The sequence below is a fragment of the Aphidius gifuensis genome, linkage group LG2 (genome assembly GCF_014905175.1).
Source record: "Aphidius gifuensis isolate YNYX2018 linkage group LG2, ASM1490517v1, whole genome shotgun sequence".
Classification (NCBI taxonomy): Eukaryota; Metazoa; Arthropoda; class Insecta; order Hymenoptera; family Braconidae; genus Aphidius; species Aphidius gifuensis.
The window spans coordinates 23,528,427-23,540,833 of NC_057789.1; the positions used below are offsets into that span (position 1 = coordinate 23,528,427).

A 12,407-nucleotide genomic window follows, 5' to 3' on the forward strand; every position below is an offset into this window, starting at 1 on the left:
TTTTCGTCAATTTAATAGTTAATTGTATAATGTAAATAGAATATTTGTAAAATTTAAAAAATTCTGTTTTTATGAAATGTAATTTTCTTTTTATAAAATTTTATTAATGACTTAATTTCAAAATCAAAAAAGTTTTATAATCCTTAATATTAATTTAAAAACTTGTAGAAATTATTGTCTAAAAATTTTTTTAACACTTTTTAGAATTTTGTTTAATAACAATACGTTATTTTTTAAATTTTTTGAAAGTTGATCTATCCAGTTGCACTGTTAACATAAGACTGTAAAATTTAACACTTATTTTGTCATAGTAAAGAAATAATATAGAACTAGTATTACAAATAATTCTTTTGTTTAGAATATTCGTTTGATTGCCTTGTTCTTTTCACCGAACTTTTTTATTAATATTTTTTTTCTTGTAACGAATAAAAAAAAATTCAATTTTTTTTTTTTTATATATATGAATACAAACCACAACAAAAATATCTAAATATAATATTGTTGTTATTATTGAATGATTAAAACTTTCAATCATGCATTTACAATTGTGAAATTATTTATTTATTCATTACGTACTTGAATAATTGTTATTTAAAATAATTACATATTATTATATAATATTATTAAATAAGTGTTATTTAAAATAGTATTTGTTCATTCATTTACTTATCATACACGTTCATAATTAATAATTATTAATCGATAATAAACATTAGAAATATAAAACTCATGCTTCTCCAAACAATTCGAATAATAAAAATTATATTTAAATGATAATCACTCAGCTTATTCAACCTTTATAAAAGTTTTTTTTTTAAATAATAAAAGTTGAATTAAATATATTGTATTAATCATATTTTTATCCTTTATGAAAATTAAAATTTCTTTTTTTTTTTGTAAATTGTCATATTAACAAGTGTTAAAAATGTAAATAAAAAAAAAATTTGATTATAAAAAAAAATAATTATATAAACACTAATAAAATAATGATAATTAAAAAAATTATTATGATAAAAATAATGTGTAAATAAATTATAATTATTTGCTTTTATTTAACAAGTGTATTGTTGTATAAATTATATGTATTATAGTATGGCTGATACTGTATATTTTGTACAATTCTCATAATTCTAATATTAATATCATTTGGATTGACATTTTGTAGAAAAAATTTTTGAAATCTTGATGATAAAATCCACGTGTTACCATTGTCACGATCAATCCATCTAACTTCAGCAACAAATTGCAGAGCAATTGGACTGTATGCAATAATTCTGTGATTAAAAAAAATAAAATAAAATTAATAAATCGATTATATTTATAATAATTATTAAATTATATTTATAGTAATAACCTGTGATGAGCAGTATGAGGATTCCAAGTGGCAATAGCAGTTTCAGTTAATGGTGAAAAAAGAATTGTATCATCACGTGGATCAACAGCAATACCAAGACCTTGACTTGATTTTCTACCGACAAGTTCAACTGGTAATTGTTCATTAAAACCTGGTGGACCTGATTTAAGTGATGATGTTGAAACACTGAATAAACGATCTGTTGCCAATGGTTGATAATAAAGTTTACGTTGACGTGGTGAAAATGCAAGACCAACTATTCCATCAAACAACTCAAATATATCTTGTCCAATCTATATTAAATTTAAAAAAAACAACAACTATAGTAAATTTACTTTTTAAATATATAATAAAATTAAATGTCATACTTGGTAAGTAGCAGCATATGGATCAGGAAGCATTGAAGCATGAAGAAATCTCCAGCTTTTATCATTTCGACCGTCCAATACAACAAGACCTTTTTTAGAAAAAATAATTAAACAAATAAAAAAACCAGTTAGCCACTACTTTAATTATAATTTTTTTAATTAAATTCATCATTCTAAATTAATATAAATATGTGAAAGTATTATTATGATTTATATTCATTATAAAAAAATATAATTAAGTAATGAACATGAAAATTAATGATAGAAATAATATAGAAATACATGAAGCTTATAATAATTATTATTAACCCAGGTGAAAATGATTTTTTCGATTTTTACAAATTGGAGTAGTTCGGAAATAATCGGAGAAAATCAGAGAAAATGCGGATGACAATTGGAAAAAATCAGGACAAGTCGGAGATAATCAGAAAAAATGGTTTTTTGTTTTACTCCGATTTTCATTTAACAGTATGCGGAGAAAATTGGAGTAAAAGGGAGTAAACTGGAGAAATTCGTAGAGAATCGGAGCAATACGGAAAAAATCAGAGTAATGCGGAAAAAATCGGAGAAATATCGGAGAAAAACGGAAAAAAATCGGAGGGAAATGGAAGAATATCGGAGAAAACCGGAGAAAAATCGGAGAAATCATTTTCACCAGGGAAATGTAGATACTTATTTGTTATTTATTTTATATTTAGAATGATGAATCATTCAATAAAATTATTAAGTAATTAAAAATTATTACCGGGTCCAGTTGTATCACTGATATAAACAAAAACATCATCACATGTATTTGCATCTGTTTCATCAATAATTAAATTAGTAAACAATGAATTAAGTCTAACAGCATCTTTTTGAAAATTAATTTGTCTAACTAGCTGATCTGTTTTAAGATCAAATATAAGTATTTTTGGTGGACAAACTGATTGAAAATCATCAATTGATGTATTAATACCACTATCAAGTATCCAAATACGATTACAACTGTCCAGCCTCATTCTGTATACTGATATTAAACCAGTACAGCTAAAATTATTTTTACCAGCTTGATGATAACTCCAATTTGGATATGCTTCAAGTTTTTGTCCATTATTTGATTTTTTATTTCTTGATATAAAACTTATTGTTGATGGTACACCAGACTTTAATCTTGGTGTCGCTATAAATATTTTATTCCATGATACTTCAATACCAGTTGGTACAATATTATTTCGATTATAATTATTCATAAATTCTTCATCATATGGTAAATTAAAATCAAGCAATTTCCATTCAGCAATTGTTTCTAAATTTTCACTTTTTATTGTATTTATTTCGACTATTTTTATTATAAATATCATCAACAATATATTCCTAAATAAATGTATAAAATGTATAATATTTTTTAATAAATATAAAAAGATAAAAGCCAATGAAAAATGATAATTATTTTACCTCATTTTGTATTAATAATCCAATCACTTTGTAAAAGTAAATTAAATAAATAAAATTATTATCAAACTACATATAATAATGTTAAATGCATTCACCACTGAGCACAGTGTTTCACTGACTGAACTCAAAATGTGATATAAAATTAAACAAAAAAAAAATAAGTGGCTAACCAGTTGTATATGGTGTAGGCCAAAATGGTATTAGTTTCTTGGTTGGGGAAATATAATAGCAAAAAAAATAATAATAGTGTATTATAAAAATGATAATATATGATTTTGAATGCAAACATATATCCCCTTCTTTTATTAAATCCCTTTCCACTTGGTATTTAATTTTACTACATACACAATATTACAACAGACATATAAATTATCCACATGTCTTTACCTATCATGACAAAATAAAACCCTTCTCCAATGGTCTCCTACAATATTTAAGAAAGTTTTTATGTATGTAGAAAATGCAAGTGTAATATATGTAACACAATATACACGATCTTTTGTTATTTTTAAATAAAATTTTTTTATTTTTTTAACAGCCGGATCTCAATAGTTGATATTACCTTTCATTTCCTTGCTACATATATTATTTTATTGTCCTTGTAAAACATTTTGATTTTAATCAAATATTAATTTTAACATATTGTTTATTTTTATTTTTACATTGTCATGATATTTTTATCTTATTTGTATTAAAAAATATCGATGTTTTTTAAATTTAAATTTTACAATGTGTTTGTTTTTTTCATAATTTTTTTATACAAATATTTTGTAATATTAATTATAAAACAATTATTATTGTTATTGATCAATTATTGATTATGTTTTTTTGTTTTTTTCGTTGATAATATTTATTTAATAATTTAAAGTATCAAATTTTTAATGTACAAGGGAGCTTGACAATCATTGTTATTGTTTTGTTTTAAATAAATGTTTGTTTTAATATCTTGGTAAATAATAACAATTATGATGATGATGATGATGATGATGATAATAATAAGGACAATAAAATTGCAAAATTGTTAAAGTAAGCGACGTTTGTATTGTACGATCATACAAGTCAGGGTCGAGTGGAAATAATTTAAACGGTGAAAGGAAGAAATTGCATTTGAGTTTCATTGTCATTGATCATCGGAGAAAATAATTTCATTATTTATAAATCTTTGCTTGATATAAATAAATAATTTATCATGATAGTTTTCTTTTCTTTCATAACAGAACAAAAAAAAATAGATTATTTTTTGAAAATATTAATTTAGTCATTCGTTATTTAAATATTTAATACATTTTTTTTAAATAATAATAACAAATATTAATTATTTATAAAAAATGGAAATTTAATTTTTTAATTTTTTTATTTTCATTCAATTTTAAATGAATATTTTTCAGGAAAAAGTCTTTTTTTTCTCTTATTTTTTGAAGGATTTATATCTAATCTGTAAAATTAATTTAATGTTTTTACTTTTTTTAGATTTTTTTGTTTTAGAAAAATGCTTATTGTGAAAATAAAGACAAAAATTTTAATACATTTTGATATAAAAATGCTTCGAGTCATCTTTCGTTTCGTTATTTAATTTATTAATCAATTTTTTACTATTGTTATTTATATTTTTAATTAAACTAGACTTCAATTATGGTCCTTGATAATACATCAACATATTAAAGAAAATTCATTCCAATTTTACCGAAAAAAATAAACAATATATAATCAAAATATTATTTATTTTTTAGATAAATCAATTCTAAAAAAAATGAAATATAATATGTAACAAAATTATGAAATCCATTTTACAAATAACAAGTTTTTAAAAACACGATTTATATACATATTGTAATAAATCAAAGAATCCATTTTCGATATACAATAGTTTTAATAGAAAAAAAAAAAAGAATTATAAAACACACCTACGTGAAGACAAAAAAATAAAAAAATAAAAATTAGCCAAGCCTATATTACAATCTTGAAATAAAAAGGCATTTAAAAAATTTTATTTTGTTAAATTGTATTTATATGTTAATTAATACACTTTCCTGATTATTCAAATAAAGAAAATTGAAGTTTAATTACCAGGTGTATATAATTTTTATAAATGATTGTTTGACACACCTTCAGCAATAGTCTACATACTGCTAAATATCATACAAGTATTTTCTCAATACTATCAAGTATTTTCTGTGGTTACTACATCGATAATACAATTTAGAAATTATTTTTTCATTCACACAACATTAAAATTGAATGCCATCAAAATGTTCACCCTTTTTACACAAGTTTTACGCTTTGTTCTTTTTATATATAAGGATATAAATAATTTGTAAAAGTACTGTAATTTATTATCAAACACAATTTATCTGTCAATAAATGATTCAAGGTGATTTCATATATGATTCAATATTTGACCTCATTATTTTGTAACATTATAAAATTTTAAATACCAACCTATTTTTATTCATTTAATATTTTCACAATGAAAATAATGTTGCAATTTTTTCTTTCAGCTATTTATAATTACATAATAATTAATTACATAGACTTTTTATTGTTTTATTATTAAAAAATAAATATTTGTTTTTCTTTTGGAGATATATTTTATTTTTCGATAAAATAGTTAAATATTTTCATTTAATTTTATTTTTTTATTATTATTGAAAGTATCTGAAAATGATTAATTTGATATTTTATTTATGTAGGCAATGCATTTTTTGTACATTTATTTTTTATACTCTTACTTTGTATCGGATTTAATAACCACATACAATGTATATATTGCTGCTCATTTACAACTTGTCATATATTAATTATATAATTTGTATATGCGTATTTCGAAAGACAAGTAAGTTTTTAAATAAATCAAAAAAAATTGACAAATGATAATCAAGCTTAGTTGAAAATTCTTAATGTATTTTGTGCTGTGGTTCACCTATCAGATTGATTCATTTTAAAACAGGTAGTAATGCAAAATTAAATACCAATATTATACTCAACTTTGAAAAAAAAATATTTCCTCTTTATGCATAAATGTAACTTACATGTAACTTTTACATTTTTAATTTATAAATTATTTTTTTTTAACTAAAGAAAATTATTTCACTTTTCTTTTTTCAATAAGTTTAAGATTTACTTTTTTTTTCTTTTATATATCAAAATTTTATAAATATAAAAGAAATAATAAATAAGGAGAAAATAATTTTTGAAAAATTTTTAATTAATTTTGTTTAATTTCTTTTTACTGTTTGTATATGCAATAATAATAATAATTCATGTGTGAAAATAAAAGAAAATAAATGTTTTATGTTTTATCAATTACCACAATCACCGACTTTTCCGTAATGTTTTTTTTTTTTTTTAAATAAATTAATAACAATTATTGAAAGTTAATGCCATTTTGATATTTTTTTTTTCTTGCATAATTATTATGAATTAATTCATGTTATAATTCACGCACAGTGAAGAAAAGAATCAAGTATTTAAAATAATATACACTAATATACTAATTGCACTTGTATAATATTGAGCAAGACTATAAGAGCAATTAATTTTCCCACTCAAAATTATATTTTTTAAAAATAGATTGAATTAAATAGGACAATTTATTTTCTTCATATTGTTATTGAAAGAAAAAAACAGTTCAACTTACACGAGTCTCTTGGCATTGGTTTCCAGATGTTGTTACAATTGGCGTTACCAAAAATCCAAGACCAGTAAATTCATTAACAGATATATGATCATCAATTATAATTCTTTCTATTAATCTGTCATTGTTTAAATTAAAAACTAGCAATTGAGCTGGACAAATTCTTTTTCCATCAACACGTCCAGTATCAAGTACCCAGAGTCTATCACACTCATCTATCTGATTTTTTTTTTTTTTTTTTTCAAATATAAATATTGTATTATCTTTATAAAATAAGTTTGCTTTATAATATTATTTTTTTTTAATTCAATTTAAATACTTACAGCTACACGCCAAACACTTGTTATTGCTACCAATTTGGTATTTGCTACCAATGTTATGACCAATTTGGATATGGTTTTAAAAGTGGTCCACCATTTTCAGTTTTATTTAATATGATGGTAAGACTTGCTGATGCACCTTTTTAAATTAATTTATATTACAAGACTTTTATTATTTTCTTTAAAAGACAGAGACATATTTCCACTTTGGAAACTGAAAGAATGTATTTAACAAAAAAATAAAATAAAGCAATTAACAGCTTGTACTTTTAAAATTATTTATCAATATATTTAATTTATTTTATTACAATACACATGATTCTCAAGTCAAAATACAATAACTTGAACTCGATTAAATTTACATAACTGATAATGAATGATCAACACCACAACCAACAGTACCTTTTATAAAATCTGGAAAATTAGCTGCTAAAATTCTCATTCCATTAATCTCATAATCAGGAAAAACATGCATTGCAAGTGAGCAACCATATTCATCACCATTTGATACTTTTTGAAAATTTTCACTACAAAATGATGTCAATGCATCCCATCTATATATTTCTGTTTTACCTTCATATCTAAAGAACATTGCACTACCATTATCAGTACCAATTATAATCATTTTACCCGGTTTTTTTCCACGATCTTCAATTTTACCATTAGCACAACCACTTTGCAAATAACTACAAGGTATTGAAAACATTCTTGAACTACCAAAATATGAAAATACAAGTGCTGTTGTAGCATCTGGTAAACGTAACAATACTGGATATAATATATCACGTTTTTGTCCACCAAAAGCCATATCATCTGGTAATGTTACACGATATCCACCACCAAATGATACATCATACACCAATATTGCATTATTTGCTGCATCAGTAACATAAATAAATACACGTCCATCTTGACCATAATCAGCAATGACATATTGTAATCTTGATATATCATCAGCTAAACTTTTTAATTGAACTGTTTTTACCATCTGCAATTGAAAAATAATCATTACATATTAATTAAATAAATCATTACTAATTAAATCTAAATAATAATATTTACCTTTCCAGTTTCAAGATTAATTGCAACAACTTTTGGTGAACATGTACGAACTGGTGACTCAAGTGAATTAACAATACCAGTATCAAGAACCCATAAAATATTATATGGATCAAGAAAAACATCAATGACACTTTGTAATGCATTACAATTTCCTTCTTCTTGAAGTGCCCAACAAGGAAATGGTTCTAGCTTTGATGATCCATCCTTTGGATGTGTTGATACACGTGCAAGTGTTGCTGGTACTCCAGATTTAAATCTAAATAATAATAAAAATATATTATTAATAATATAATACAATTTATATTTGATTTTTTTGTTTACCTTGGTAAAGCAAGATATGCATGTTCTTTGTACATAGCACCTCTTGTTGCAATAATATTTTTTTTATTAAAATTACCACCATTTTTATAAAGTAACTTTGTTGTTTCACATGGCCATTCAAATTGTCCACCTGACCATGTTGGTATAGATGCATCAGATGAACTAAATGATGATGCCAATGATGATAATGAATTTCTACGTTCATTACGATAACTTGCTAATCTATTGGATAAACTACGATGTCTTGATGATGATAAATGAACAATACAAAAACTAACTAATAAAAATTTAAAAATCATTTTAAATTAATTCACAATGTTAATGATGTCTCTTAAAATATTAATCACTATTTAACTGAAATGATGAGTATCAACCACCATTTATATATTCAAGATATTATGAAATTTGATAATAAAATTAATCCTTCAATGAAAATATAATTTTAATTTTAAAAACAAAATAATAAAAATTCTTTCCTGATTAATTTTTTAATTCCTCTGAATTTCCCTGAATAAAACAAGGTAGTTCCTTATTTTTTATTATTTATTATATTTTATTTTTATACATATTGTACTGTCAGCATAAAATTTTTCTTTATTTCAATTAAATATTGCACAATTTAAATTAACGGAAGTTTAAATAATTTTATTAAATTTAATAACAATTATTATATTTAATAAAAATAACATAACACTTTGATTATATATAACCAACATTTTTAAAATTTTATTACAATTCAAAGTGAATATTTAACTGGATACATCATTCAAAAAAAAGCAGCTAAAAAGGTACGTTACTTTTTTTTTGAAAAATTATAAAAATAAAATTAATTATTATTTTTTTTATTTTAGTTAAATAAAGAACAATGAATTATTTAATCATTTTTTTATTGGTTGTATTGATAAATTTTGTTAAATCTGGATATCTACCACCGAGTCCAGAATCACCAATATCATTATCTGGTATTAGTATTAAATTTCCACATGAAAGTACAAAAGAATTAATGACATCAAATGGTCTTTACATACCAAAAAATATAATTCCAACTCGTCTACAAATACTTGATGATAATATATATTTAGCATTACCAAGATTAAAACCTGGTGTACCATTTACACTTGGTAAAGTAACAACTGATAAATATAATGGAAAAAAAGAAATATCACCATTTCCAGATATAAGTTATCAACAAGAAGGTAAAGATGATAATTTACAAAATGTTGTTGATATTGTACTTGATGAACAAAATATTATTTGGGCACTTGATACTGGTGTTGTTAATACAAGAAGTAAACCACCAATACGTAGATCTTCACCAAAAATTTTTGCAATTGATTCAAACTCAGAAAAGGTAAATAATTTTATATAATAATTTATTGAATTTCGATTAAATGTAATTTTTTTATTTTATAGATTGTGAGAAATATTGATTTGGGTAATCTTGCAACATCACACTCATTGTTACAATATCTTGAAGTTGATTATGCAAGTAGTGGTCATCCATATATTTATATATCTGATGCATCAAATCGTGCTATTATTGTTTATGATGTTCTTAATGATCGTGGTACACGTGTTAGTTTACCAAAAGCTGTTAATTTAGGAAGTTCTATAGATGATATGTTATTTATGAATTTAATTCATCAAACAGATGGTAAAGGAACATTGTATTTTACATATTTAAGTTCAAGTAGAATGTTTCGTATTGATGTTGATAAATTAAGAAGTGGTGTATCAAAAAATGCTGTTGAAGATGTTGGACCAAAAAATAATAAAATAGTATTACTAGGAAGAGACCATAAAAATTCAATTTTCTTTAGAAATTCAGGTAATTATTTTGATTAACTTAATTATCATTAATTTTTTTGTTTAATTTTATTTTTTTTATAGGAGAACATGATGTTTATAAATGGAACACTGAGACACCATTTAATTCTGATAATTTTGAGCTTGTACAAAATGGTGATGAGTACCGTTTACCAACTCATGTTACATCTGATGATGGAATCATGTGGTCAATTGATAGTAATTTTATTGATTATGTTAATAATACGGTACCATGTTCTGGTGCATCAATTGCCATTCATCCACTTCTTAAAAATTGTTTGTATTAATTTTAATAATTTAATATTGTATAATAATTTAATAATAAATATCATTTATTTATCATAAATTTTCATTGGTAAATTTATTTTCTTTTAAATTTCTTAATTCATTTAACGTCAATCATAATAATTATATTATTTTAATGATTTGTTGTTTTAAACTGTCGAAAAAATATACACAATGGTTAGTTAATGTATTATTATTTTATTGACCTAAATATTATTATTTTTAAAAGTTACAAAACAATGAAATATAAATAATAATTTATCAAGGTAATGAACGTTTATGTTTCCAAACTTTAATGATTCGTGTTTTTGGTATCCACTCATAATCAATATCATAAATTGATTTATTTATAAATGGATGTCTATAATTAATAAGACCTAAAATATTTTTTTGATTATCCATTTTATAATCAATAATTATTGGAACTTGTTCATTTTGCAAAACAACCGAATGACCTTCAGCCTGTAATAATAAAAAGAAAAAAAGAAACAATAATTAATGCTGCAATAAAATTTATAAAACAACAACAATAATTGTTTTAAAAAAATTTTTTTTTTCTTTCAAAGAAAAATGCAAAATATAGTGTACAAATTCACAAGTAGCTAGTAATTATTTGTCTTGGTCTAACGACTTATTTCCTCTCTCAAACGATAGATGGGAAAAAAAGTATTATAAATGAGTACAGCAAGTTATCGATGAACGTGATCAAAAGTGTTTTGTAATATAAAAAATATTAAAGGGAAATCGAGCAAGTAAATATAAATAGAAAGATTTTAACTCTTACTTTCAACGTTGTTTTCATGTCCCAGCGAACACTGGCATGCTGAGACACCAGGAAATAATGAAGGCCACCATTTACATCACAACAAAGACCAGATGAAGTACCAATTTTTGATCCATGATAAGTCACATTAACATATTGTATAAAACGACTATTTGGCTCATTGTGTCTTGCTGATTCTAATGGGATGCTAAAAATTCCATTTGAAGCTGAACCAGTTAAATATATTTTTGATAATTTTTTTGATATTGCCATGTCTGTTGTGTAAACACGTGGTATTTTTTTATCATGTCGAAGTTTTAATTTCCACCATTTATTTCGTCCACTGAAGCCTGCAATTTTTTTTTATAAATTTTATAATATAAAATTACGTTTTTTTCAATGTTTTTTAGAACTTACCGAGGCTGTAAATTATTATTGAATCATCGCCAGGATCACCAATGAATGCTCTGTAGCCTGAAGCACTTGTTACTTGATCAACAACAAGTGTCTTTAATCCTGATGTTGGAACTTGTGATAAACAGCTTCTAGATATCTAAAAAATATATTTTTTTTTAAATATTATTCTTTTAATTAATTTATTTGTTTATTAAGACAAACCTCTTTATTTTTTTGAAGATCATATATTAATATTTTAGCTGGACAAAAAGTGAATCTTGGTGCATCTAAAATCCAAAGACGTCCACGTAAATCAACATCAAGACCAGTTATTGACATTAAATTATTACAATTTATACTATTTTCATTAATATTTTGATTATAATTTTCAAAATATTTAACTGGATATTTTAGATTAATTATTTCAGCGTCATTGTGCCAAGGAGCTTCTAACAATGTCGGCCAATTTATTTGTCTTTTTTTCCATCTATAAGTTAATCAATTAATTTTTTTTTTTTAATTATTTTAAGTGGAAATTTAAAAGTTACCTTGGAAGAGCAAGAAATACTCGATTTCGCCAGAAAGCAAATCTCCAAATTGGCACGTCGTTTGGTAAATTAACTCCAGAAAAATCCCATTCAAT

At 23.3% G+C, this 12,407-nt stretch overlaps 3 protein-coding genes across 3 annotated transcripts; 1 reads left to right on the plus strand and 2 right to left on the minus strand.

Moving 5' to 3' along the window:
- Positions 1-1,033: 1,033 nt before the first annotated feature.
- Positions 1,034-8,792, minus strand: LOC122850561. The gene is made up of 8 exons (XM_044149692.1): positions 8,494-8,792; positions 8,173-8,428; positions 7,478-8,098; positions 6,794-7,009; positions 2,468-3,068; positions 1,723-1,811; positions 1,355-1,647; positions 1,034-1,274 (listed from the first exon to the last, which is right to left on the minus strand). The coding sequence occupies exons 1-8, from the start codon at positions 8,790-8,792 to the stop codon at positions 1,049-1,051; spliced, it is 2,601 nt and encodes an 866-aa protein (XP_044005627.1). The 3' UTR covers positions 1,034-1,048.
- A 16-nt stretch (positions 8,793-8,808) lies between these two features.
- LOC122850562 (L-dopachrome tautomerase yellow-f2-like) lies at positions 8,809-10,607 on the plus strand. The gene is made up of 4 exons (XM_044149693.1): positions 8,809-8,819; positions 9,430-9,844; positions 9,907-10,321; positions 10,384-10,607. Exons 1-4 carry the CDS (start codon positions 8,809-8,811, stop codon positions 10,605-10,607), a joined length of 1,065 nt encoding a protein of 354 aa, XP_044005628.1.
- A 259-nt stretch (positions 10,608-10,866) lies between these two features.
- Positions 10,867-12,407, minus strand: LOC122850563 (the record flags this gene model as incomplete). The annotated part of the gene is made up of 5 exons (XM_044149694.1): positions 10,867-11,067; positions 11,390-11,711; positions 11,782-11,921; positions 11,987-12,251; positions 12,313-12,407. Coding segments are annotated over 5 exons (1,023 nt in total), but the record flags the coding sequence as incomplete, so codon positions are not given.